The 26,327-nt window shown below is 43.4% G+C and overlaps 1 protein-coding gene across 3 annotated transcripts in view; it reads left to right on the top strand.

Annotated features, from left to right (window-relative positions):
* The window catches only part of LOC146177965 (uncharacterized), a 122,271-nt gene extending 100,050 nt beyond the window's left edge, over positions 1 to 22,221 (top strand). Inside the window, exon 9 of one of the 3 annotated variants that reach the window (XM_084580680.1) lies at positions 21,983 to 22,221. In XM_084580680.1, coding sequence (XP_084436806.1) covers positions 21,983 to 22,134 — 152 coding nt within the window. In that variant the 3' untranslated portion in view covers positions 22,135 to 22,221. The other 2 variants (XM_084580682.1, XM_084580681.1) reach the window with 2 other exon arrangements.
* The last annotated feature ends 4,106 nt before the right edge of the window (positions 22,222 to 26,327 follow it).

Here is a 26,327-nt window from a genome sequence, read left to right as displayed (position 1 = left end):
AAGCTGATAGCAAGAAAGTTCTACACAAACAGCCAAATATTCAAATCAGCAAATATTGGTGTTATACACATATGAAGGGAAGTATGCCGTTCTAATCCTGCACTGAAATCTCTGGATTTGGTTCTTCAGCTGTAAACTTCTAAATCGATGAAGCTTATTTAAATAAGTCCTGCTATTTTAATATAATATGCGTCATATGAATTAACATTTCAGGAAAGTTTCACCGCACAACAACGGCTTGAGTATTATTTAAAATGTTGAGGGCAATATACGCATGTATTGCCAGTGGCTACGACCTTACTCTGAAAACTTTGCTGTAATTAGCCTGATCTCTGCCAAGTGCATAAAGATCTCTCCAATATGCTGCCAGATGCATTACCGTGCTGTTTCGCAATCACTGGAGGACTCCAAACACGAAGCAATGAAGCGCAGCGATTAAGTTTCAACAAAAATTAAGCGCCAATTTGTTGCCAAGAATTTAGCTCCGCACTAAGAACGAGGAAGAGGTTAGTCGACTATTATTGTAAATTGGAAATTGTGTTTAACCTTTGGAATGAACTCGGCTAAAGAGAAACCAAAACAGAGCAGTAGTTTACATGATATCCACTATTTCGTTTTATTGAAAGGCACTCTGTTGTGAAGAGACCAAATTTATTACGACGGATGGTTTATACGAGATCAGGCTGAATCTATTTCATTTCTCGAGTACCATTGACTACACAAACGTCGTGCTAGGAGGCATGAGATGGCAAATATAGTTTCCTTACTTGAACAACGTGATTGTGAACACGAGGAATGACGGTGGACAGCTGCGTAGGACAAAGACAATACTGAACGCAATAAACTCTATCGGACTCGCACTAAACATCCAACACTGTTGCTTTGTCTAACTGTTTTGGCCACGTCGTTGGGAATTATTTGGAATATCACCCAGTTCCGCAAGCAAACATTCATTCAGGAGATTGTAGCGTTATTTGCGTTCCCCAGTTATCCTGAAGCACATCTACATAAATTCCCAATTCATACGGACGAATGCAGCCTCGGTTACGTTTCTGGGACCGTAAAAACCAGGAGAGCACGAGAAAGTGATCATCTACGCTAAGAGGCCCGTTTCAAAAGCCGAACCGATTTGCTAGCTAACGAGAAAAGAGTTTCTAGAAAACGTCTGAGTAACTTCAAAATCCCATTGTACCTGCCCGGTCAGCTATTCACTGACAGACTTCAGCCTTCATTGAGATATAAGAGATGTGTTGGAGGAGTCCTTATTCGGGACTCCAGCCGCTGGCTTTTCTATCCGTGAGCTTATCACGAGGCTTCTTTCAGTCTCGAATCCGCAACCGTATACGCAGCCATCCAACCCTCAAATTCATAAACAATCACAAGATCGTTTGCTGGATCGCCATATGAAAGATCTCTCTGGCCGCCTTGCTTGAGAAACCCGTGTTTTCAGGAATTCCACATCATTGTGGTTATAGCCTTATCGCAAAGATTCCAGGGAGGACTGCTCACTAAAAGTCTCCGCGAGGAGCCGTCTAAATAGCACGACGATGCTTAGGCAGAAAACGTAAGCACACGCATTTTCGCACACCAAGAGCTCTGTGACCCCGACATTGTCATAGATCCAATTACGTGGAAGACAAGACTTCGTGTGTCCCTGCACTGCCCATGTGTGAGTTGTCTTCGTCCTCACTCAACGCCCTCCGGAATAACATCGTACCCATCAGGATACCTCGTCATCATATGTCCAAAAACGGCTGAAGAAAAATTCATCACACTTTCCAGGATAAATCGACAACAGGATATCTCGAATTAGCAGTCCATGGCCTAAATTTAAGGAAAGGAATAATTTTTCACAGATGTTGCACGTTATCAAAAATAGTGCCAAATAGGTTTTCTATCAATCAACAGGTATATTTTTTTAAAATAAAACTGGAGGAATTCCAAGCGAAACCCTGCCTATGCAGCTTGACTGCATCCAGGATTGATTGATTGATTGATAAACTTTATTGGGGAAAATTGTGTTTAGGGGTAGTGGGTGAGGAATGAGCAGTAGTCGGCAGTATTCTGTCCAGGAGTCCGTTGGCCTCAGCAGCGGCACTGGCCCGCTGCACCAGCACGAGCTGATGCTGTTCGTCCGAGTCAGCTAGAAAGTCCTCCCACTGCTCAGGACTAGGGCTATCTATTTTATGCATTATGGGGTTTGCCCTACATCCCCATGTTGTGTGGTATAGTTTTGCAGTGTATCCGCACCAGGCACATTCGATTTTGTATAGTGTTGGCCATATCTTGTGATACAGGGCTCTGTTTGGATATGCGTTTGTTTATAGGTGCCTAATGGTGGTGGCTTGTTCTCGACTTAGTGTGTCATGTAGAAGTGCGTACATTCTACGCCTGTCCCTACACGCTCGTATTGTTTCCTCGTATGTATCTGGCGTTGTGAAAGGCTCCACCAATGACTCTGCCGCCCGGCTAGTGAATCCTCGGACGACGGTATCTACTCTAATGTTACCCTCCACCCCAGCGGCGGGGACCCAAACAATTGAGTGTTGCCTACATGGGTCCGTTCCTTCTGGCCTGCCGGCTAGGAACTTGTTTGCTATGCGATTATTTTGTTGTTTTAGAAGGCTCGACAGGCAGCTTGCGAGTCCGAGACTATCTAGTAACTGTGTTGTCTTCGGTTTGCTTCCGAGATTGCTAGGGCTATTGCCACCTCTTCCGCTGTGTGGATGCGTTTGGTTCGTATACTTGTTCCGTATATGAGCTTGCCTCGTGAGTCAGTGACCGCGGCTGCGGTCGCTTCTCTGCCTTTGTACCTCGCTGCGTCAACGTGCATCACAAAATGTTTTGTGTTCAGTTGTTTGTCAAGGGTTTTGGCTCTGGCATTCCTTCTGCCGTTATGATTGATAGGGTCCATATTTCTGGCCAGTGGTCTGACCCTGAAAGTGTCCCTGATGTCTGGTGCTATATTTGTGGTTTCACACTTGTTATCTTCAAAGGTATAACCGACTTTCGTAAGGAGAGCAGTGCCCGTCTTGGTCTTTTGAAGTGTTCTGATCTGGGAGTCGAGCACAGATTCGCTATGGTCTTCGAAGTTACAGTGCATGCCCAGATTGTCAAACTTGCATCCAGGAGACACGCGCATACAATAGCACAGGAGCAGTAAGGAAATGTGCATATCAATAGATTACACGTACAGTCAACACATATATTACGAAAAAATCCTACGGGTCTTCCGCCTAAATTGCAAGCAAACAAAATATTGCCGTGCATATCTTTAGTAGAAACATTAACACAACCAGATGCGGATTAACAATGAAGAGCAAAATTATTAAATCACTTTTAAGAAAATATTCCTGAAACATAGTTTTATTATATCTGTTTTCTGTTTTTATGGATGCTTGAAATATTGGGCACTTTGTAGGAAAGCATTTGTTGTTTATAAATACTGCAGCAAACGTGCTAAACTCTATATATTGGAACATCTGGTAATATGAGTACGACGGGTATCCATAACGCGAGAGTGGAATTGAACTGAGAAACGTGAAGCGAAAAAAAAAAAATACATTCTTTGCAAAATCTTAAAGTTGTATAAGTTATCAACTGGGATAATGTTATGTGCTTTGAAGGCGTGCTTAGAGGATATAGTTTTATTAAAATCGGCTGATATTCAAACTTCTTTCACAGCATCTGAACTGTATCTTTTTTTTTTGCTTTAGTCGCTGTTGCCCGCAGTGAACTGCAGTCGATAAATTGCCCATGACAGGCTGTTTAATAAAGTTGTAAAACGCGCACTAGGAATATATCCTTTCTACAGTGCAAAACTATTATTACAAGAAGATGAAGATGGTGTTGTCCTCCCTTGCCTCGCGGAAAGGGCAAGGAGATGACGACGAAGTGGGACTTTTTCGGTGGTGCCGCTCACTGCTGTGCCAGTTGCGGATATGTTATAAATAGACTGTAAATACATCAAGTCCTCACATAATATATTGGTGGAGGTGCGACCGTTGACCCCGACGTCAACCTGCGCACAATAAACCTCCGCACCGGCCGTCTGATGTTCTACCCGACGGTGCCTCAGGATATCGTTTCAATCGCAAACCTTCCAATCAAGTTCGAACCGACGCCTGCGGATATAGGATCGCTACAGTGCTTCCCCAACTCCCCCATAGCGACGTCTGCGTCATCGCTTATGCCAGGCGTCTTCTCCCTAAAGCCTAGCGCAATTATTCGATTACTGAGCGCGAATCTCTCGCCTTTGTATGGGCTGTCGCTAAATTCTTATCATACTTATTCGACCGTTCTTTCTCAGCTGTACCATCACGTGCTTTGTTGGTTGTCATCCCTGAGAGATTCCTCCGGCCTTCTTGGTCGCTCGCCACTGCGCCTTCAAGAATACTCGTATAACATGGTGTACAAGTCGGGCGGCTTCATCAAGATGCGGACAGTTTTTCTCGCTATCCTATCGAGCCCCCTTGGGGACACCTCGCTTGGTGAATACAGCTTTATTAGCCCTGAACATATGAGCGATCGGAACTAATGCGCGTCCGCTTCCTCCTCAACACGCACTGAAGCGCAACAAAACGAGATCAAAACAAGACGCAACAGGGCCCGCCACGCCTTGTTCTGCCCGCATAACTTGGGATTGTGTAATGAGCGGACGAGCCCAGCAGCCACACTGACGTCAGTGAAAGGAAGGCGTGCGGAGATATCTCCCCCATTCGGTTGAGAGCGGTCACCAGGAATAATTCTTAGAAATAATTTGCAAATTATTTATTCGAAGGAAAGACTTCAAATTTGGCATGAACACTCAGAGAGGTTACCTCTGTGGATTTGTTGCATGAGACTATTACCGCAAGTAGCATTTGAGGGTTCCTTTTAAAGTGCAAAGAAATAACATAACAAATTTCCCAGCTTCCATTTTAAAGTCAGAGTTGCACGAAATTGGCGCAGGTCAGGCAGACAGAGGAGTGTTTTTTAAAGGGGTGGTCAACGTGCGTATCCCAGTCAGATTATAGTATAGTACAATACCTGTGTGCTCTGCAACTATTCCTGCTTGTTGGTCTTAGACTTTTAGCGTCCAATTTGCAGCTAATGGTTTATTTCTTGCACGAATTGTTATAGCTTTGGTTTCTAAAGATTTATGTTCAATTTTTTCATCATTGCCTACGTAGAACATTTTGTGATTTTGTGGCTGCGTTTCCCTATTACGTCGCAAAGTTTACTTTCTGAAAGGAGTCCTGGACATTCGTCTGCTCATATTACAAAATCAAAGCATGAATCTGTAAATACGATATCAGTTATGTATGCATTAAATAAAACGGGTCCACGAGGGACACCGCAGTTACAGGCCTAAAAGTGATGAAAGCTTATTGTGTATGCACACCGACTGACTTGATGCAGTCTTCAAGCAGTCTGAATGGGTTACCTCAGATTCTATGTACCTCTATTTTTAAAGAAACACGTTATGATTTCAGCAGCCAACTGTCATACTAAGATCAAGGAAAAGGCTCACCTGAGAACATATTCTCATTAATATTACTGGATATATTTCCTTTCATAGATAATAAAGCTGTTGTACACAACTATACATAGTGAAACCAAAATGAGGTTTAGCTATTACCCTACGATTTGGGAGAATCTCAAATATTCTCGAAAAGTTACTTTTTTTGTCCCTACGAAAACTCAGAAAGTATTAAATTGGCCTATAATTTGGCGGCCCATTTCTGTCCTCCCGTTTATAAATTTACGGACAGCTTAACATTTTCATTCCTCATAAAAAAAAGCCACTTGCAAATGATAGATTTATATTTGCGATATTAAGAATGCAAGTATGGGTAAATGTATTTCATTGGTTTTTATTTGCGTGTTAGTGCTCTCTAGTGTTTTATTATTGCCGATTATTGCGTATACGTTGTGAACTTGATTTGCACCTGTAGGCTCATAAAACATTGTTTGCCTAATTTGATAAGTACAATAAGCGGTAGTAGTGTCTCCGTAACCTTGGCGACAGGCAGCGATGACAAAATCTCTGTTAAAATAATTTAGAATGCATTCCCTGTTATTCTGTTGCCGATTACTGGCAGAGGTTTTTGCGACCGAAGTACTCGCTCGACGACTGCCACAGAATAGGCGGCATTCATTAATTTGCCCACGTTGTATTTATACACACACGGAATTGTTGTTTTGTAAACCCCATATGTTCACGGGACCTGTATACGTGGCCATCGGTCGGGCGCGCAAGAACGCGTGCGTGCACGTTGCCTAGGAACAGTATAGCTTCCCTGTGATAGCTCCAGGTCTCTCCATGCTCGAGCCGAAGAGTACGTGCTGCCTGTGCCGTACGTTCCCCACTCAGTCACCCCTACTACATCCAAAGTATAGAGCTCCGTTGTATATCCGTATATTCTTTTTTCCCTGGCAATGTGACCCCCAGAAGAATCGAAGTTGGGGGTGTACGCGACTGTTCATTTTGTTGTGCGTTATGTTTTTCAAACCTAAGATGGCGGCCACGCAGTCCTAGAGCGTGGTGTGTCTACGTGCGCCTTCCTCTGTGAGAACTACTTTGTGTGCTCTAAGTGTGTGTTTTGTTTCGGACTCCGACCCTGCGCACAAGGCATCGTCGACAAAGGATTAAAAAGGAGCCGCTGAGGCCCCAAAGTCAGTCCACCCAGTTCGCTCCCGGAGAGGGAAAACCGAGCTGCCGCGTACTCCCGGGGGGTACCCGAGCGCCGCCGCCGGCACCGCGTCCTCAGACCGCCAGCTGCACCGGAAGGACCGTCACCTTCGAGTCCCAGCGACGGACTGCCGCCGCGTTCCCCGGTCAATTGTATGTTCAAAGCTGCTCTGAACTTTCTTTCCCTTACTGTTACTTGAATTGCTACTTCCATGCCGGAAAAGCATGACCCTGTACACGTAATTTGAAGTATTTAATTAGATTGTTTCTTCCCTCATGTTGTTGCCTTTTGGAATGGTAATTGCTGCCCTCTAATTGTTTTGTGCATTCCTCGTTCTGAGCCTATAAACGTCTTCTTATTGTTGTTTCAAGTCAAAGCGTCTTCGTTTGATTCTCCACGTTTGCTTACCGGCTACGCCGGGCATCGACCGACCACCCCCCCTTTTGTCATGTCTCGGTGATGACCTCCGGTGATTACTGAGCGCATGACAGCGACACAGCACATTGTTTAAACCTTTCCCGGTGGTCCGTTCGTCTTGAAATCACTGTAGAAAAGTTGCATATAATACGTGTTTCTAGATTTCCGTAGCTCAAAGTTGAATCGATGTCAGCTTCCTAAATAAAGAAACGTACACCCTCCCACTTTTTTAACCTGAACACACGAGCGTCGACCGTCGAGTCGATAAGCGCCCTATGACGGAGCAGAGCGGCCAAATGAGCTAGAATACGCGCGTGCGTGCAATGAGCACTCCGGTGCAGGTGTCCTCTGGCAGGCTGTTCTGGGAACGGGACGTCACCCCTGCTTCTTTTGAGCGCCGTTATCGTCATCATCATTTTTCTTTTCTGAACGCTTCCATCAAGTTATAAATAAGCGGTCAGGTAGTAGCGCTAGCGCTAGATGCAATACGATATACGCTGGCTGATTATACTGCATGCGTATCAGCATTTTGTTTCTCTTTGCTATGGGATTACTTCGCTTATCAATTAACCTCTTTTTCTCATACAGGAAAGCAGGCGGTACCACGTGGCCTTTTCTAATTTTTTCCCAGCGGCATGCAGAAAACAAACGGCAAAACGATAACGCATAAAGAAGGTGGGGTTGGATCCGCTTCCCGTAACAGCCTGGCAGAGGACAGCTGCACCGGAGTGCTCACCGCGCGCACGCGCGTATTCTCGCTCATTTCGCCGCTGTGTTCCGTCGTACGGCGCTTATCGACTCGGCGGTCGACGCTCGAGCGTTCAGGTTAAAAACGTGGGAGGATATACCTTTATTGTGCGTGCGAAGAAGCATTTGATACTAACGTTTGTTGCTTCTTATAACATTTTGAAAAGTCTTTTGTAATGTACGGTTTTCTTCCGCTTTTTATCTGGTGTAGGTTTTGATCGTAAATTTTTTCTATTAAACACGAAAGAAACATTGAAATAAACAGGTTGTACTTGTCCCTAGAGTTTCTCCTTGCAGAAAGCAGTACCAGTCAAAATTGATAATGAATTGAAATGCTTCCAATGGGGCGTCTGTGATGCGGTGCGCCATAGTTCACTTTTTTAAAGCGTTTGCCTTAGGATACTTATTTTGAGAAAAAAGGAAAATTGACAGTCATCGCTTACATCAGAAACGATAGTTCCGCGCGACTGTACAGTAGTTTCAACGGTCTTAAACAAGTAATCTAATGCCGATCCCTTGTTCATGTTACACGTGTTGCTGTTTCTATGAGACTGACAAAACCATACCAGAGAGACCTCATGTTAAAATCACGTACAGTAGTATTATTATATTGAATCTGACTGCACAAAAGCCTTACTGCGCAAAATAGTGCATTTATTCAGCGACACATATTCTAGAACCTGATCAATTATCTGGTAAACTTTCCGTGTTTCCATTTAATGGGCGACAGACCCTGAAATTGTTTCATTTCGATTTTGTAACATTGAGACCTCAGTAATTTAACTCTGTAGCCTTGGTAAGATTAGGCAAAAGCTGGCACATTTTAGGCGCAACTGTGTATATAGCCAAACCGCCACTGCGTTTGGTAGGTCTATTCGGGAAAATATTTTCTCAGTCAGGAAGCTCGAACATTTCACAATCAACCATAATTTCGTGAGGATTAGAATGTTAAATGGAAAGAAAATTGGGTTTAGAAGAACAATTTCGTGCTTTTTATTTCATACTGAGCGGGCGTTAGGATGCACAGCGAAACACAATTACCACCACGTGCTTCGGTACCGCGAATTTTTCCTAGTTGCTATTGATTACAGAGCACAAGGATGACATGTTTTATTGCCTAGGTGACGTAGAAATAATGCTAGGTGTTTTATTAGTACTATTGTGCTTCCGCGGGAGGGAAGTAAAAAGGTCTTTCTCGCAATTTATGTCAGAGCAGCAGAGATGTCAGATTGCCTAACGAAGATCTTTCCGTTCAGAGTTGAAGAAGATTCGCTGATGCTCATTCTTTTTGAACAGGCAACGAAACAAATTAAAACGTTTTCCGTAAGTGCTTGTCCTACTTCAATGTGTGACAGTCACTTCGTTGTGGCACTAACTACTTCCCCAGCTAGCCTGAAACAAATGCCCTGCGTTATTTCGTGCAGCGGATGTCACAATGTTTGCAGTGGATTACGTGCTCCTGCGACACGTTGCCTCCAAAATGTCGATAACTAATAGAACAAAACATATATACTGCGTAACTGACGCAGGAGATCTTGAGCTGAGCCATAACAATCTTCTGAAGAATTGCCAGTCATCAGCTGATAAAATTGTTCTTACCAATCCTCTCGTGCATAGTAATTGAATTAATACGACGAAGAGTTTTTTGTCTTAATATTTTCACGCTGAGAGTGGCGTGAACGTTTATGTATTGCATTTATTTACTCAAGATGCGCTAAAATGTACTTCGAAATATTCCTGTTTATGACACTGCTTACCGCATAGTCCTAATTTTTCAGCCGAAAAAAAATTGGTTCACAGGAAAGGGAAGGCACAGTATCTGTCACACCAATGTTTTAACTGAACAATCTTTACTATGCTGAATGCACTGTCATAAGACTATGCACGAGAGGATCTGTAATTTGCTTTCTTGGTTTTCTCTCGATATTATTCACCGACATTAAATTCAATGCAGCAACAAGTAGAGGCCATTCTGTACTCGAACACGCTTTAGGCATGTTTCCTGCCATCACATCTTACTTTTTCCTTAGCTATTTTGCACTTGCAACTCAGTGCAATAAACAGTTCGATTCAGATGTACGCCTGCCTGTCAGTACACTCAATGCGGCATTGCCACCTTCACGTGAAGATATGGTGCACCGAGGAAAGAAACACCGAAGGCTCATCCAAACACGTTTTTCAAGTGTTGAAGATATGGCATGTTAGAAATGTATAAGCTCGCGTCTGTAGCACCCTTTAAGCAACATAAATATTCCAGACAGTAAAATGTTTTTCTGACAAGCACGATGCATACATGCGATGACGCTCACCTCAAAAGCACGCACCAATTTTCTAAAATGCGCTAGGTAACACATAATTTCGCGTGCGCAATATTAACGTTTAGCATTAGAACAAAGAGTGGTCTTCAGCCGAAACAGCACAATGAAAATAATAATAATAATGGTTTGTGGTTGGTTTGTGGGGTTTAACGTCCCAAAGCGACTCAGGCTATGAGAGACGCCGTAGTGGAGGACTCCGGAAATTTCGACCACCTGGGGTTCTTTAACGTGCACTGACATCGCACAGCACACGGGCGCCTTGCTTTTCGCCTCCATCGAAAAGCGGCCGCCGAGGCCGGGATTCGATCCCGCATCCTTGGGAACAGTAGTCGAGCGCCCTAACCACTGCACCACCCCGGCGGGGTAAATAATAATAATAATAATAATTATAATATTATAGTAATATTATTCTACCCTTGTGACTATTTTGAGGTTCATTTGTTTACGTTTGTGCTCTTGTTTTCATTTCTTAGCCCTCTCATACTCAGTAGACGTGCAGAAAAAAGTGTTTTAGGGATACAACGCATGTCTTTAGCGCAGTCTTGGTACAATTTTTTCAAGGATTTACCTTGCACTTGTAAACTATTCTATGAGAGCGAACGGCAAGAGAATTGAGGGACCATCATTTTAAAATTCAAACCAACATTTCTACAGGTGACGAAGACTGTTTGTGGTCGTAACTTTGAATTGCATTGCGAACTCAATCCCCCCTCAACCCTTGCTCAGTTCTGGTTCATACTGTGCAGCCACCTTCTCCCACTTTTTCCATCCTTCTACCCTTGCATACATTTAAGATCATTCCAGCTTCCTAATTCACTTCTGAAAGTAGTGAGGGCGTTGTCGAGTAGCTGAGAATATAGAAAGTTAGGTACAATATATAGTAAAATTACGCTCTTATTCAATTGCTGGTAATTAAACTGTAGCTTGAATTGTAGTTCTTAACTCTGCGTTCTGTGCTATTTTACTGTTTGCGGATTACCCATAATAATCACCGATGCATAGGAGGCCCCAATATGCCCGAGCAGCTAGCTTGCCTGCGATTCATCGCAAAAAAATGTTGCTTCTGTCAAATTTTCTCTGTGCGGTTGGTTTTGGTGCTATCTCATTGTAATTTTGCGATGTAGTTCAAAATTTATGGTTATCTCTGATTACACTACCTCACCTCCGAAGATAAACCCAATTTTTCGCCTCACTGATAGTAGCGTAGCCGAGGTAGTGAATGCACCCGGAAATCTCAGCCCTTTTGCTACTTTACCAGGGGTCAGCTGTGCCTCTCATGAACATACCAATTTCCTGCGTCTTTACAGCGTATTTACTGTACACAAGCAGATCCCATTTTTATCTTGTTCCACAAAACAAGATTGAAATGAAAAAATATAAAGTTTCATTGCTTTTCATGGGTCAAAGATGGAAAGGAAACCGTAATCAGGCCACAGGAACGTCATATAAGATTTCATGTCGTCAGCAATTTGTTGTCCGGGCCATGGTGTATTCCGCAACCTTGAGAACTTCACGAATCCGTGGAATGAGCTGTCTCTAAATCCGCGGGATCCTGTTGGTATTACGTAAATAACGGGTGCTAAAGCATTTTATATGTATATCTCAATCACAGTGTTACATGGGCATAAAGAACTGTTAAATTAAGTTACCATGAGAGTGCAGGTTGTGGATATTACAACGACTGCAGAATAGGTTGTTCACTCAGGAATCACTGGTAAATAAAAATAACATGAGGTGCTTTTTATTCATGTTCATACATCAGTAAAAAAAAAAACAGGACAAAAAAATAGCAGTAAGCGGGAAAAGTTAAGGAAATAGTATATTGCTCGGCATGGGGTCTAACGCGCAGTTTAATCTGTAATATTTCAGAGAATTCTTGTAAGGCCAATAAAGGAAACCATAAGTTCTACATAAGAAAAAAGCATAACCAGGCGTTGAAATTTGGATAAACAGCGGCTAATACAAAACCGGAGACCTCAGAACAACTCAAACATAGCGAGGAATGCGTCTTTAACATAAGTACAGCTGTCTCGACCGGTGCTAGAGAGGTTGCAAAACTTGAGAGGTGGTCTCGTAGGTGATTCAAGAGAGGCGTAGACCAAGAAAAGTTCTTGTAAAGAATCAATATTTTAAGGAAGGAATGCCTATTTTAGTATTGGGGCTAAAAATAGCTCGGATGCCATATGCCAGCCCCACTACAGTCGCGCAATGGTTACCACGGTCGATTGCGGGGCCCAGTGATGCGGGATCAAATAGGGACCGCAGCGGCCACTTTTGAACGGAAGTGAAAAGTGAGGCGCCTGCCTGCTGTACAATGGCGATGTATTCTGAAGGTTGTCTAAATTGTCGGAGCCCTCCTATACAGCGTCTTTAACTCCTGAGTTGTCTCACAATAATCTCTATAAGCAAACCCACACGTGGATTCTCTCTCCCTCTCTTTCTATATATATGTATATATATATATATATATATATATATATTCATTTCATTGTTACGCACGATGCGCAACAATGAAAATGCTAACATCCCGTCTTGCAAAACGTGCAGGAATAAAGAGCGCAAAAACTTTCCTTGCTCTAATTGATAAAACAGCATGCTAGCGGCTGTTTACACGAAAAAAAAATAAAGTTTGGTTGTCCCGTGACATTAAAACAGGCATCGTGTCGTTTGTTCCAAAATGAACATGAAACGATGTGCAGAACATTAGACATTAAAACATCTAGGTTCTTTAGCTCGCATAATACGCCTTAAGGCGTACAACGTGCCCATTTTCTGGTTTCGCAAGTCACCGCATGGATATTCTCACACCGTCAGGATATTCTCACACCTCGTAGGCCATTGTCCGAGTCGGCAAAGGACCTTGTGTCGGCCAAAGTACCGGCGTAAAAGCCTTTTACTGAACCCACGTCAGCAAACCGGCACACAAATTTACACATGGTCTGCTGACTTACACTGTAGGTTGCGTCATCTCAAGTTGTATCATCGGGTGGCAGTACATTGCTAGTCTTTCATTCGCAGCAAGACGAGTTGTCGGGCATCCACTGTATTCTGCAGGTAGGCGGTGATGTGGAGGAATCGAGGTCATCCTCGTCTGTGATGTTCGGCAGCATTACGTCAACTGTCATCGTGGGCTCTCTGCCGCACACAGGCTTGAACGTTGTCACTCTCCTGTACGGCTGCATTATACGCGAAGATCACAGGGCATGTCACGTGCTCGGCGTCTACGTGCTATAATATCCGCGATTGTTTGTTGAGGCGTTCCTTAATTTCACTGATCTGGGGATGGTATGCTCACGTACGTTGGTTTCTTGTATGGCTGTTGTTCAAGGCCGATTGTGTGAGCTCCACTGTAATTGCTGTTCCCCTGTTCCTGGTTAGCACTTCAGAAGTGCCGTGTTGCTGCAGAATGCCTTCAATAAAGAAGTTGTCAACTTTTCCAGTGGTACTATTGAGCAGAGAATTTACTTCGGCATAGCGATTTATGTAATCGGTTGCCACGATGATCCACTTTTTGCCCATTGGTGAAGTCGGGAAAGGTCTGAGGAGATATTATCGAGTTGATAAAAGGACTTTTTCTGAGAGAGCATTGTGTTTAGTAGTCCTACTGGTCTAACAGGTAGCGTCTTGCATCGCTGGCACTCACTGCACTTTTTCAAGTAATGGGTAGCGTCAGCAGATATCTGCGGCCTGTAATACCTCTCTTGAATTCATTCCATCATGCGAGCTAAACAGAATTACGCGGATGTTGGCTTGTCGTAGAAAGCCTGAAAAATGTCCTTTCGAGTTCCTTCGAGTATATGGCCCTCTTTGGCACGACGTTTTTCACGATACCATCATTGTTCAAAACAAAAGACGCCCACGCACACCTGAACAAAATGAGAGAGGAAGCGCCATGCCTTCTCAGTAATCCGCCAGGTTTTTCATTTTAATGTCCCAGCGTTCTGCGAAAAGATTGTCAAGATGGAATCTTCATCGCCTTTTGGAGGCGCGTCAACTGTGTACCGGGACAAGCGGTCTGCGTCGAAACAAATGCACAAGACTTGTACACACTGTGTTGTCGATTTATTTAGACGTAAGCTCCACGTAAGCGTATTTTAAGGTGGCGAATCGGCGCAGCGATTATGATCGCTTACTTCCTTGAATGGTCGACCGTATAGGTACAGACGAAACAACGACGTGGCCAAGATGATCGTGAAGCCTTCCTTCCTGATCGTCGAGTAATTGGCTTCATTTGTTGCGGCCATCCTTCTAACGTACTTGATAAATTTCTCTTGTCTGGCACTCTTTTGAGCGCGAACGGCGCCTAGGCCCTGATTGCTCACGTTAGTGGAAGGATTGCTCACGACTCAGACATAAGAGGACTGTAGGCGCCGTTTAATTTTGTGGAAGGCTTGTGCTAGTGGCGCTTTCCATTTAACTTACAGATCAGCCTTTGTAAGCTGCATCAAAGACTCGGCGATGCGTGAAAATTGACTCAGACATCATTCGTAGTATGCACCCAACCGAAGAAATCGGCGCATATTCTTTCTGTCTCTTGCTGTAAAAGTGCGTGATCGCCGCTGTTTTCTTTTCGTCTGGACGAAATTCGTTATTGATCAAAATGCGGCCTAGTAAAACAGCTCCTAGTAATATAAGTAGAGCTTGCCTGCCTTCAACATTAGCACTACCGACATAATTTCGCCGAGCACTGCACATGCCTTGCCAAACAGTCTTCAAATTTCAAGGAGAAACCATAGACGTCGTCTGTGCATACCGGATATATTTGCAATTGAACCCAGCCAGTGTGGCATCCACTAATCGTTGAAATGTCGCTGGTGCAGAGAAGAGGCCGAATGACATTACCTTGAACTAAAAGAGGCAGTCTGGTGTGATGAACGCGGTCTCCTCGTGATTTTATACGATTTCTTTCATCGACCTCAATTTGTCACTGGCCGCTGATGTCCATCGATGAGAATTGCGTTGCATTGCAGAGCCGTTTTGTGTCTACGATACGAGAGAGCGGGTAGACATTTTTTCTTTGTGACGTTGTTTAATCGGCGGTAATCGAATCTAAAGCGAAGTGTGGCATCAGAATTTTTCACTAAATTGAATGATGCCGCCCCGGGAATCTCGGATAGTTAGATCATATCATCGCGAATAATTCCCTGTACTTGATTGCGGGTGGCCTCGAGTTCCCGGTGTGATTGGTAGTAGGGGCTTTCATGAAGCGGGCCTGCGCACTCGTGGTTATGAGACGCTTCATCTTCTTCGTCTTCTCAGTGTTGAGCAGCCTCACCTCCAAAAGTGTCTCTCTTTAGTGTCTCCTACGACAACTGCGGCATCTATCCTGCACTGCGCCATAGTAGTTGCTTCCTGGCGACGCAAAGCGCGTGCAAAACGAAGATAGGGAGCCGAAGTTCCGGTTTGGTCACTCCCCCTGTGGAACTAGCGTATTTCCTGTGGCCACTGACCAGGATGTGATCACGCGGCGTCGATGGCAAGACATCGGAATAAAATCTATCACTAAGCGCAGTGACGGAGGATGAGTTACACCTAACCACAATGTATTCAGAGCGGTTGGTTGTCAGCATTCCTCCAGGCAACGCGTTTCCTGGGGCTTGAGGGTAGTACATAGATTTGGGGGGGGGGGGGGGCGGCTAGGGGATGGCTTTCATAAACAGGAGATAGCGGCTAGCGCTTGGTGTCTCACGTCGTGAAGCCGGGCTATTTATCAGGCAGGCATACCTCAAGCTCCATGGTTGTTCGAGAGCTGACGTCGGTGTCGGAGTTGCACCAAGAGCCTGCTTAACTTTTTAGCGAACGATGTCCGTGAGCACCGCTACTTGAGGTGGCTGCAACGACAGCAGCATCCGGCGCCGCTCAACCTAGCGGTTCAAGTTTTGAAAACTGTCTCCGGTTGCAGATGCACTGCTTCAATGGATTCTACAGGCTGGTTTAAGTGGTATATCGTAGATCCTCACCTGGGTATCTATAATTTTCACGATGTACTACGCTTAACTTTAAAATTGTGCCTGGATTTTCGGTGAATCTCTTCAGTTAAGTTCAGTCGTTCAGTCGTGTCCGACTCTTCGTGACCCTATGAAATCTCTTACAAGTCCTTCAATAAGCTACTTTATAAAACCTCTCACAAAAATTTCCCTTCCTCCGCTTTGGTCATGTCAGGGTCGGCACAGCGAAAGAGGTGCGTCATTGCATCAACATAAGCAAGAACTTGTCCATTGGCCAGGTAAAAGCTTGATTTGTCCATTCAGTGCGCTTTTTTTTCTTGAAGACCCTGGAGATTGTCTTCAAAAGCTCCAGCTTGAATACGTCCAATGTCCTTGAAAAACGCCTCATGGATTTCAAACCACATTCGTGCAGTATACTGAAGTCCGAACTAAACTTGCCTTAGCTTCGCCGAGTCGTTACACATGTTGAGGCCTGCCACACGTTCGAATAGGTCCATCCACTCTAACGCATCTTCATTGGGCAGCCCTTGGAAGATGGATGCTCGTGAGCCTGCGCGAATCCAGAAGTGCCTTCTTTTCGTTAGGCATGTTAGAAGTATTCTACGTTGATGCCGGTCAGCACCTCCACCAGATGTCACATAGCGATGACAATGCCAATGGCAACATATGAGGACACTGGAGTTGGGTTTATGGAGACCCGAAAACGACTGCGTATACGTGTTATTGGGCTGCATTGCACCCGCAAAGAAATAAGCAATTGACGTTGGCGATAAAGCGTGCTCGGCGTTCGGCTATCTATGAATGCCCGAAGCACTTATCAGGTATCAGTTTAAAGTCGTCACATAAATACCTAGACAAAGATGCAAAATATTTATTTATTTATTTACCAAATACTGCAAGCCCTAACTGGGCCCTAGCAGGAGGGGCGAAAAGAATACAATGCAATGCAATAAAATATGAATTCATCAAAAGTAACATACTAAACACAAGTGACAAGCAAATTACGATAAGACATGTTCAACACTAACAAGAAAATATACACCACTATGAAACACGACTATGGTTAAAACGCCAGCAATTTATCAATAGATTCAATGGACATTGTTACATCAGAAGGCAGCTTGTTCTGTTCAACAGTACGAGGGAAAAAAGAATACTTAAATGCATTGATTTTGGCTTGATACGGAGTTACAGATTGTGCATGATGATGTCTTGTTGGACGTGTTGTAAAGGGCGTAAGGTAAGGTTCAGGGCTCATAGCAAGTTTGTTGTTTTTTAACAAAAATAGATACTTTAGTCTGAATTTTTCTTCGTATTTTCAATTGTGGGATGGAGTTCTCATTCATTAAAATGGAGGGAGAGTCAGATGTGCGGTACTTTGAAAACATGAAGCGTACGGCTTTCCGCTGGATAGCCTCCAATGCCACAATATTCTTCTTGGTGTATGGATCCCAGACTGTACAAGCATACTCTAGTTTGGGTCTAATGAGGCTGTAGTATGCTAACTGCTTTACCTTGGAAGGGACATTTTTAAGTTTGTGGCGAAGAAGGCCAAGTTTTCTGTAGGAGGATGAGCATGTATTGGCAATATGACTGTTCTAACTTAGATTATTGATTATAGTAACACCAAGGCATTTATATTCTGTAACTTCTACAAGAGGATGCGATGGGAGGGTGTATGGAAATGAATGTAGTAGTTTTTTGTTGGTTATTTTCATAAAAACAGATTTTGCAGCATTAAGCTGCATATCCCAACTACTGCACCATGTGTGAATTTTCTGGAGGTTAGAGTTGAGGAGAATTTGATCTTTAGGGTTATTTATTTCGTTGAACAAAATGCAATCATCAGCAAAAAGCCTGATTTGGACTAGATAAGATATGACAGTAACGATATCATTTATATAAATGAGAAATAGCAACGGCCCTAGTACACTTCCTTGTGGAACGCCTGAAGTAACTGGTAATGGATTTGAGTGATAACCATCAATGTTAACAAACTGTACACGGTTGGTGAGATATGACGAAACCTACGTGACTACAAATTTAGGAAAACCAATTAGTTCAAGTTTATATATTAGTTTTGCATGTGGTACAACATCAAAAGCTTTTTGAAAATCTAAAAAAATGGCATCGACCTGTCCTGAGCGGTTAAGGACTGTTGCAAAGCTGTGGATAACCGATATTAGTTGGGTCACAGTGGATAAACCTTTCCTAATACCATGTTGAGCAGAAGAGAGTACACTATTGTCATCAAGAAATTTGGTTATATAATTAGCTAAAATATGCTCTGCCAATTTACAACATGTGGAAGTGAGTGAAATGGGACGATAGTTAGCAACAAATGCCATGTCACCCTTTTTAGGAACAGGCACAACGCAAGCTGCTCTCCAGTCGGGAGGTGGCCTTCCTGTGGCAAATGAGGTGCGAAATATTATTGCAAGAAATTCAGAAATAATTTCTGCATAACGATGCAGAAAGACGTTGGGGATTTTATCCGGACCAGGAAAAGATTTAGTCTTGAGTTTCAACAACAGTGAAATTAATCCTTACAAAGATACAATGTCTGGATCAGGGAAACAAAATGCATCAATGCGCAATCTGCATGGATTTGGAATTGAAAATACACTATGGAAGTGCCTGTTAAAGTGTTCAGCGATGTTAGTTTTGTCAACAAGAATCGCACCCTCATGTATAATACGGTTAATTGGCTTTTTCTTTTCTGCTATATAATTCCAAAACTTTTGAGGGGAGTCATGAATAAATCCTGGTAGTGTGTGCTCAAAATAGTACCGTTTTGCTTTCTGAATTTCTTCAGTGAGGTTCAATTTGAAAGTTTTAATTATAGGTAAGCAGGCTCCTCTCCGTTTCAAACGTTTAATTTTCCTCGTAAGATGCACTATGTTTCGATTGATCCAAGGATTTGTTTTACGTATTTTCTTCATTTTCGTCGGTACAAAATTGTCTATGCAGTGGAAACATATTTTTTTAAACGTTTCCCATAATACAACAACGTCAGATTCATCAAAAAAGTCAAGACAATATTCAAAATAATCTAGTACACTTTCATCATTTGCATGGAAAAAATCCTTGAAAGGAATTGTTATAGCGATAGGAGTTTTGTTCATATCACGCACAGGAAATGAAATGCGGACCAGACAAGCCGCACTCAAATGATACTGATAAATTCTGGGTGGAATTACTCAAGAATACAAGATCAAGCACAGACGCGGAATCGCCTTGCACACGTGTTGGTTCCCTGATAACTTGTTGCAGGTCATGACAAAGCATTATGTCACATAACTTATCAGCATGTGCACCAAAGCCTGAAACAAGAGATGGGCAATCCCAGTCGATTCCTGGCAGGTTGAAGTCTGCCGCCAATATAATCCTGTCACCCTTAAATCTAGACATTTGATCAACAAGTTCGTTTAAGAATGTTACTGGTGAATCTGGAGGTCGATAAACTGCAAAAAACCAGGAAAGACTGACCTCGACAGGCTGCTTTTAAAGAAATACTTTCATGGCCAGCGATTTTCTTTAGATTAATAGCGCAACAGCCGTTTTTTACAAGAACCGCTACCCCACCCCCACGAGAAGCCTGTCACAACGAAATGCTTGATAGCCGGGTGGAAAAACGTCTGTGTCATGAATCTCATCTCGTATCCAAGTTTCCGTAATTACAGCTATGTGCGGATCATATTCAAATAAAATAGCCTCAAGTTTTTCTGTTTTGTTTAGAACACTGCGTGCATTAAGGTTTATTAGTCTGAATATGTGATCACTCGGAGCCGCAAGTCAAGGTGTTTGCGAACCGCTCTGATGATCTGACGTGCCAGATTCTCGCCTGGAAGCCTGGCCTGGCAGCTTCACTCGTGCATTCTTGGCGTCATCCCGTGCGTACAGCGTTCCATTCATAAGAAGTTTATCGTTCAGTAGAATTACTTTTTTGCCGTCTTTTCTTGTTTGGCACTTTCCCACAAGAGCTTGCGTTTTCTGACTGTGTTACGGGAATAAACACATTGCAGCGACATGTCTTCGTCTTTAAGTTTAGGCGCATTCTTCAAGAGTTTCTGTTTTTCGTTATAATCCTGGAAAAAGACAATGACAGGTCTTCTTTTCCCCGGCTTACCAATCCTGTGGATCCTTCTTACAGAAGAACATGAGACTCCAAGTTTCTCGGAAAAAATATCCTGAAGTACTTTTTGCTTAAGATCGTCGTCGTTTTGATCGGATTCTTCTTTTACTACGAACACTAGCAAATTTTATCGTCTACTTCGATCTTCTAAGTCGTCAATCTTGTTCTGAAGAGAACGCACAGTGTTTTCAAGGGTGTCTATGCGTGTTATTTGTTTTTCAAATTCCAAAAATTTAGAGCACAGATCATTGACTGTTTTTTGAACATTAGCCTGCTGTTCCCTAAGGGCTGTTATCTCAGATGTTATTTTATCCTGACTTTCCACTAATTTCTCCAAACGTTCACGAGTGCCTTGTTTATCGGGGCCAGGATTCAACTCGACATCGCCACAGAGCAATAATTCGCACACACAATATGCATCACACGCAATTTCTAAGCACTTTTGTGGGCACGGCAAAACCAAAAGGAATAGGTGGTCGCTCTTAATGGTAGAATAATAGCCACAAACCTGCACAAGGCAGAAGAAGAGCCTGTTAGGCAACATGCCCATTGTCGATGCGCCGTGCCCACTGAAGAGGAATTCTTGCGGGACGCCTTTTAAAGCAAGATCTGTTGATGTGACGTGGAAGTTCGACGGTTGCGCTCCAGTCGTGAAGTTGATGTGCAGGGGACGATGCGAAATCAGCGGGAACTGTTTTACAGAGGCACGTGTGGACAGCTGGTTTTTCGAAGAAGCCTGGCGATCCGGCAAAACTGAGCAGTAGAACCTGCACAAGGCAGAAGAAGGGCCTGTTAGGCAACATGCCCATTGTCGATGCGCCGTGCCCACTGAAGAGGAATGCTTGCAGGACGTCTTTTAAAGCAAGATCTGTTGATGTCACGAGGAAGTTCGACGGCAGCGCTCCAGTCGTGAAGTTGATGTGCAGGGGACGATGCGTCATCAGCGGGAACTGTTTTACAGAGGCACGTGTCGACAGCTGGTTTTTCGAAGAAGCCTGGCGATCCGGCAAAACTGAGCAGTAGAACCTGCACAAGGCAGAAGAAGGGCCTGTTAGGCAACATGCCCATTGTCGATGCGCCGTGCCCACTGAAGAGGAATTCTTGCGGGAGGTCTTTTAAAGCAAGATCTGTTGATGTCACGTGGAAGTTCGACGGTAGCGCTCCAGTCGTGAAGTTGATGTGCAGGGGACGATGCGTCATCAGCGGCAACTGTTGACAGAAGCACGTGTCGACAGCTGGTTTCTCGAAGAAGCCTGGCGATAAGGCAAAACTGAGCAGTAGAACCTGCACAAGGCAGAAGAAGCGCCTGTTAGGCAACATGCCCATTGTCGATGCGCCGTGCCCACTGACGCGCAAGCAATAACTTTGTAGAAACAGACGCACGTGGCTCGGAAATTTTGATATACATCTCAGCCCATTTTGAACAAAAAAGAAAATAACACATTGCCTCGCGACAACGGGAATGAACAAATTGTGAAACTTGTTTCTTGCGCTACGTGATAAGGCCACATGCTAGCTGCTCTTCAAAAGAAACGTATCAAATTTTGAATGGCTCGCGGCAATATTATAATTTTAGTCCCAATATGGGTTAAATATAGTGACAATTGAAGAGAAATACCCTGTTGCTTGCCACTTCTTCTAGCGAAAATATTTGCACTTTTCCGACAAATTGTCTTAACAATTGTCGAAAACGTTTCTCTGTTTGGTTATGTCTTTATAAAATACATTTGTTTTCTCTTGCAGGGATGTCATTTTGCACAATGTGGGTTACAAGCGAAAGTATAGAACACCCATTACGTTACTGTAATTATATACTTCTCGCTTCATGCGGAAACCCAATCTACAATGCATACTACTACGATAATCATGTGAGAAATATATGCAAATTCTCGTAAACAACGAGCTGGAATTTTCTTATCACAGTATAGCCACTAAAGCTTCAAGGGCGCACAAAATATATAATGAATAAAAAGGAGTTGTACGTGTACCTGTAATCAGGACAGTTGAGTGCGACGGTTGGAATTTCTCGGAAATAACAGGCGAATACAGAACTACTATGAGAACACTCCATGGCGCATTGTACCCGCCCTTATTAAACAGCATTTTGGCAGGTATTTCTGGCTGCAGTCTGATAGCTCAAAGATCAAATAATGTCATCTGAAGTCGACGAAGCGGTCTGCCTGCGGCCCTGCCTATCTTTTCGTTTCTTTACTGCTTTGGCTTCGTTCGCAGTATGTAGATATGCTGATTCCAAGTAAGTGCAATTGGCAAGCAGTCGTGCCTTAACGTCTCTGCAAGTAAAACGGAGCTGTCAAAGAGTACGGAGTGAACCAGAGCATTCCTTTCATAGTAAAATGTTTATGTGGATCATGAAAACTAAATAATGACCAATATATACGGAATCACGCTATTAGAAAGCCACGGCTAAGCATCCAATAACATAAAACTCTGTAACTGTGTTTTGCAAAGGACACATATTACTGAATATGAGACGAATTTCATGGCCTCTATCTTTGTGTAGGAATAACTTTAAGGGGCCCACAAACACCTCCCGAGCATTGCACACAAAATATCTCAGTGGCTAGATTATGCTGCGATACACATTTGAACGTCATTCACACGTCTACGCGCAATAAAGATCCCACAATCTTATTTGAAAGTTGGCGCTTTCTTTCCTTCGACTTTTGCGATCCTCCTACGCTACTACGCTACTATGTATTTCTACGTAGTGCAACGCTGCTACTTATTAGCGTTTTGGAATGACTATTGGTTTACTTATTTGCGATGTCACGCATCCAATAAACCACCACTTATGGCAACATAATTGAAATACGATAACCTTTTAATTATCAGGAAAAAAAAAGTAGAATGTTTTGTAGACAGAAACATTTTTGAAAGCTTTTTTCCTTGCACTTTCACTTTTGCGCGGGCAGCGCGGCAACCGCGGTAACCACGGCGCGGTCGCACGCGGCGACTTCGTTTCAGTTTCCTGCTGGGCGCTTTCCACCTGTGTATGTTCTCGTTTCTTATGTCTGTCATGCGAAATGGACTTCAGAGTCGGCTTACCGGTCTCCAGCATCAGGTCGGTGCCTTAAATGCCGTGCACCAGTGCACCGCGCCGTACGTAGTGCAGCAAAATTTCGGAGGCAACCGCTTCGTTCTCGTGTCAACCAAACCAAACTACGCACCTCGGATCGAGTCAAGGCGACACCATACGCTGGTAAGGAATGTGTTTACTAGCCTGAACATAGCGGACAGATAAACGACGGTTTCCTAGGTGAAATGAGTAAGTCATTGTTGTGATGCATCATTACTGTGGCGGCTTCTAAAATCCTACCGTCTGTTGACTTGATTTCGCCAAACTCATTTTGTCTCGTAGTAAGTTTGTATACCGTGTAAACTTTTCTCTTAAAGTAAATTAGCTAAGAAAACTGTACCTACCTGGCTCGGCCGTGCGCGATGCGCGAACCCCTGTGCCTGCGTTGGCGGGTTTCGGCCCCTGATACCGGGCAGACTGCGCCGCGCCGGGGTGGTGCAGTGGTAAGACGCCCGACTACTTTGCCGGAGTGCCAGGGTTTCAACCCGACCTCGGCGGTTGCGTTTCGATGGAGGTGAGACGGAGTGGCGTCCGTGTGCTTTGCGATGTCAGTGCACGTTAAAGAACCCCAGGTGGTCAAATTTCCGGAGTCCTCCACTACGGCGTCTCTCATAGTCTTAGCCGCTTTGGAACGTTAAACCCCACAAAACCAAACCAAACCAACCAGACTGCGGGTTCACATTGTACGCAGCTGCAACGAATTAGGTACCCTTACCTAACTTACTACGAGCAAATAAAAGTTACCGCAAATCAGAGCTCCGTGGGCAGTTTCACCACAAACGACTGAGCGGTTGAGCGGGAGAGATACAAGACGCCGCAGTAAACACGTATTAGGACACGCATGCTGTATTTGCCCCTTGCAAGGTTTCACATGCCGGGCAGTGATGAGGACGCACCGTAGAAACAAAGAAAAGAACTTAATTTCGAGAGAAGTCCAGCAGCATTTCTCTAGATAAGTCCTAGACCATATTCCATTATTTCCTGAGGCAAAAAACAACGTTATTGAAAAAAATTCTCTCCTCGGCGAAGCACCGTGCTTTCTTAGTCTCTCAGCAGTATAACGTACCGCTAAGAACACAGCATTAGTTCGCCCACATAATAATAATCAGCGCCATTACACTGCTGCAATGTAAACTGTGTATCTTAACGGATGGGGAACAACAAGCCCATGAAAACAGAGATGTACAGTGGTTTTCAAAAATACACGGCCCGCGGCTTCAGTCCGCGGAGCGGCTGCCGGGCCACACCGCAGCGCTGCTATCTCTGCCCGGAGCTCGGTGCGAGGGTGCCCTATGTGACGACAGCTTTCTCCCTGCCTCTCGCGCTGTAAAGTAACACGCCTTTGGAACCGGACCTGTACGCCGGTTGCGGTGTCCACAGAAATCAAGTGAGACAGTTACCGTGCCTTTCCCTTACTATAAATAAATCGGAACTGTATGTGCGGCGTTCGTCCGTTTCGCCTTTCTTCCTCTATGGTTTCGCCGCTGCCGCTCGCTACGAAAGAGGGTGCCTGGATTCTGGATATTTGCATCACCGGTCTCGGCGCGCGTTTGCAAATACTGGCGCCCTGCTACCTTCCTCCAACATACGTTCATCGCCGTACGTGCATCGAGACGCGAAAAACGAGTGTCGTGCCTCCCTCTCGCCGCGCTGTTATCGGAGCTATGTCCACGGAGCGTTCAGATGCCGCGCTCTGCAGTGGCGAGACCTTGCTACTGAGTCCGCTTCTCTTGTGCAGTTGTGGCGAAACTCAGTATGACTTTTTTTTAGAAAAGTCGGCTCTCCTCAATGCAAAATCTTCGAAAGAAGAAATGCCAAGTTTAATGCGAACAAATGTTCTACCATTGGCCATTTTATCTAGTACAGTTGCACTTGACAAATCGGAGACCATAAACGTCTACTGTGAATTATGTCAGTGAGAATAAATATAAATATAATGCTACATTTAATGATATATCACTGGATAGCTTGTCAAGTATGATAACACTGCACTAATTGTGAGTATTAATGAGTTGTCACTAATTTGCAATTTGCGATTAAATATTTCGCTATACCTTCAAGTCATAGATTGTTGGATGGCTACGCAGAGTATAATTGCGCTGGACTAGCTAATTGTACTTTTCAATTATACATCGCTCTTTTGTTAATTGCAACTAAGTATGAAATATGCTACACCCTGAAGTCATGCATGGTTGGAAATCTTGTATGAAGTATTATAGCAAATAATGATTGGTAGGCTCTAAACTATTATCGCTAATTTGTTAATTGCGATTTAATATATATGTAGCACTACTACCTCAAGTTAGCTATCATTAAATAGCTTATATCGATTATTATTGCACAGAACAAATAATAGGCGCTAATTATTTAGGGCTAAGTTGGTAATTGCGAATAAATATATATGTTACACTAAAACCTCAAAATACGTATCATTGTGTAGCTTATGTCGAGTATTATTGCACAGAAAATATAATATAGGTAATTATTTATCACTAGTTTATCACTAGTTTGTTAATTGTGATTAAATTTTATCATTGCACAGATCTACTAGTAGGTGTTATTTATATATTGCTTATTTGTTAATTGCAACTAAATATATATGTTACGCTACAACCTGAATTTATATATCATTGGATAGCTTATGCCGAGTATTATTGCACAGAACTAATAACGGGTGTTACTTAATTATCGCTAAATTTGTAATTGCAATTAAACATTGATTGCAATGCTAAATGTTCGAGTTATATATCTTTGAATAGCTTAATTTGTGTATAACTGTACTCCACTATCAAGAAAGATCTGTAAGGATTACAGTATCTTGCTCTTAATTAGACTAAATTGGTGTATTGTGGCGAACTGTGTCTATGACGATAACAGATTAGCGATAAAAAATTAACTAATATTATTAGTTTTGTGCAACAATACTCAACATAAGCTATCCAATGATATGTAACTTGAGGTTGTAGTTTATATATATATATATATATATAT

The sequence above is a fragment of the Amblyomma maculatum genome, chromosome 10 (assembly GCF_055883805.1).
Source record: "Amblyomma maculatum isolate TAMU_Amacu chromosome 10, ASM5588380v1, whole genome shotgun sequence".
NCBI classification, from domain to species: Eukaryota; Metazoa; Arthropoda; class Arachnida; order Ixodida; family Ixodidae; genus Amblyomma; species Amblyomma maculatum.
The sequence above is the reverse complement of the archived record's forward strand: the minus strand, read 5'-3'. Positions and strand labels throughout refer to the sequence as shown.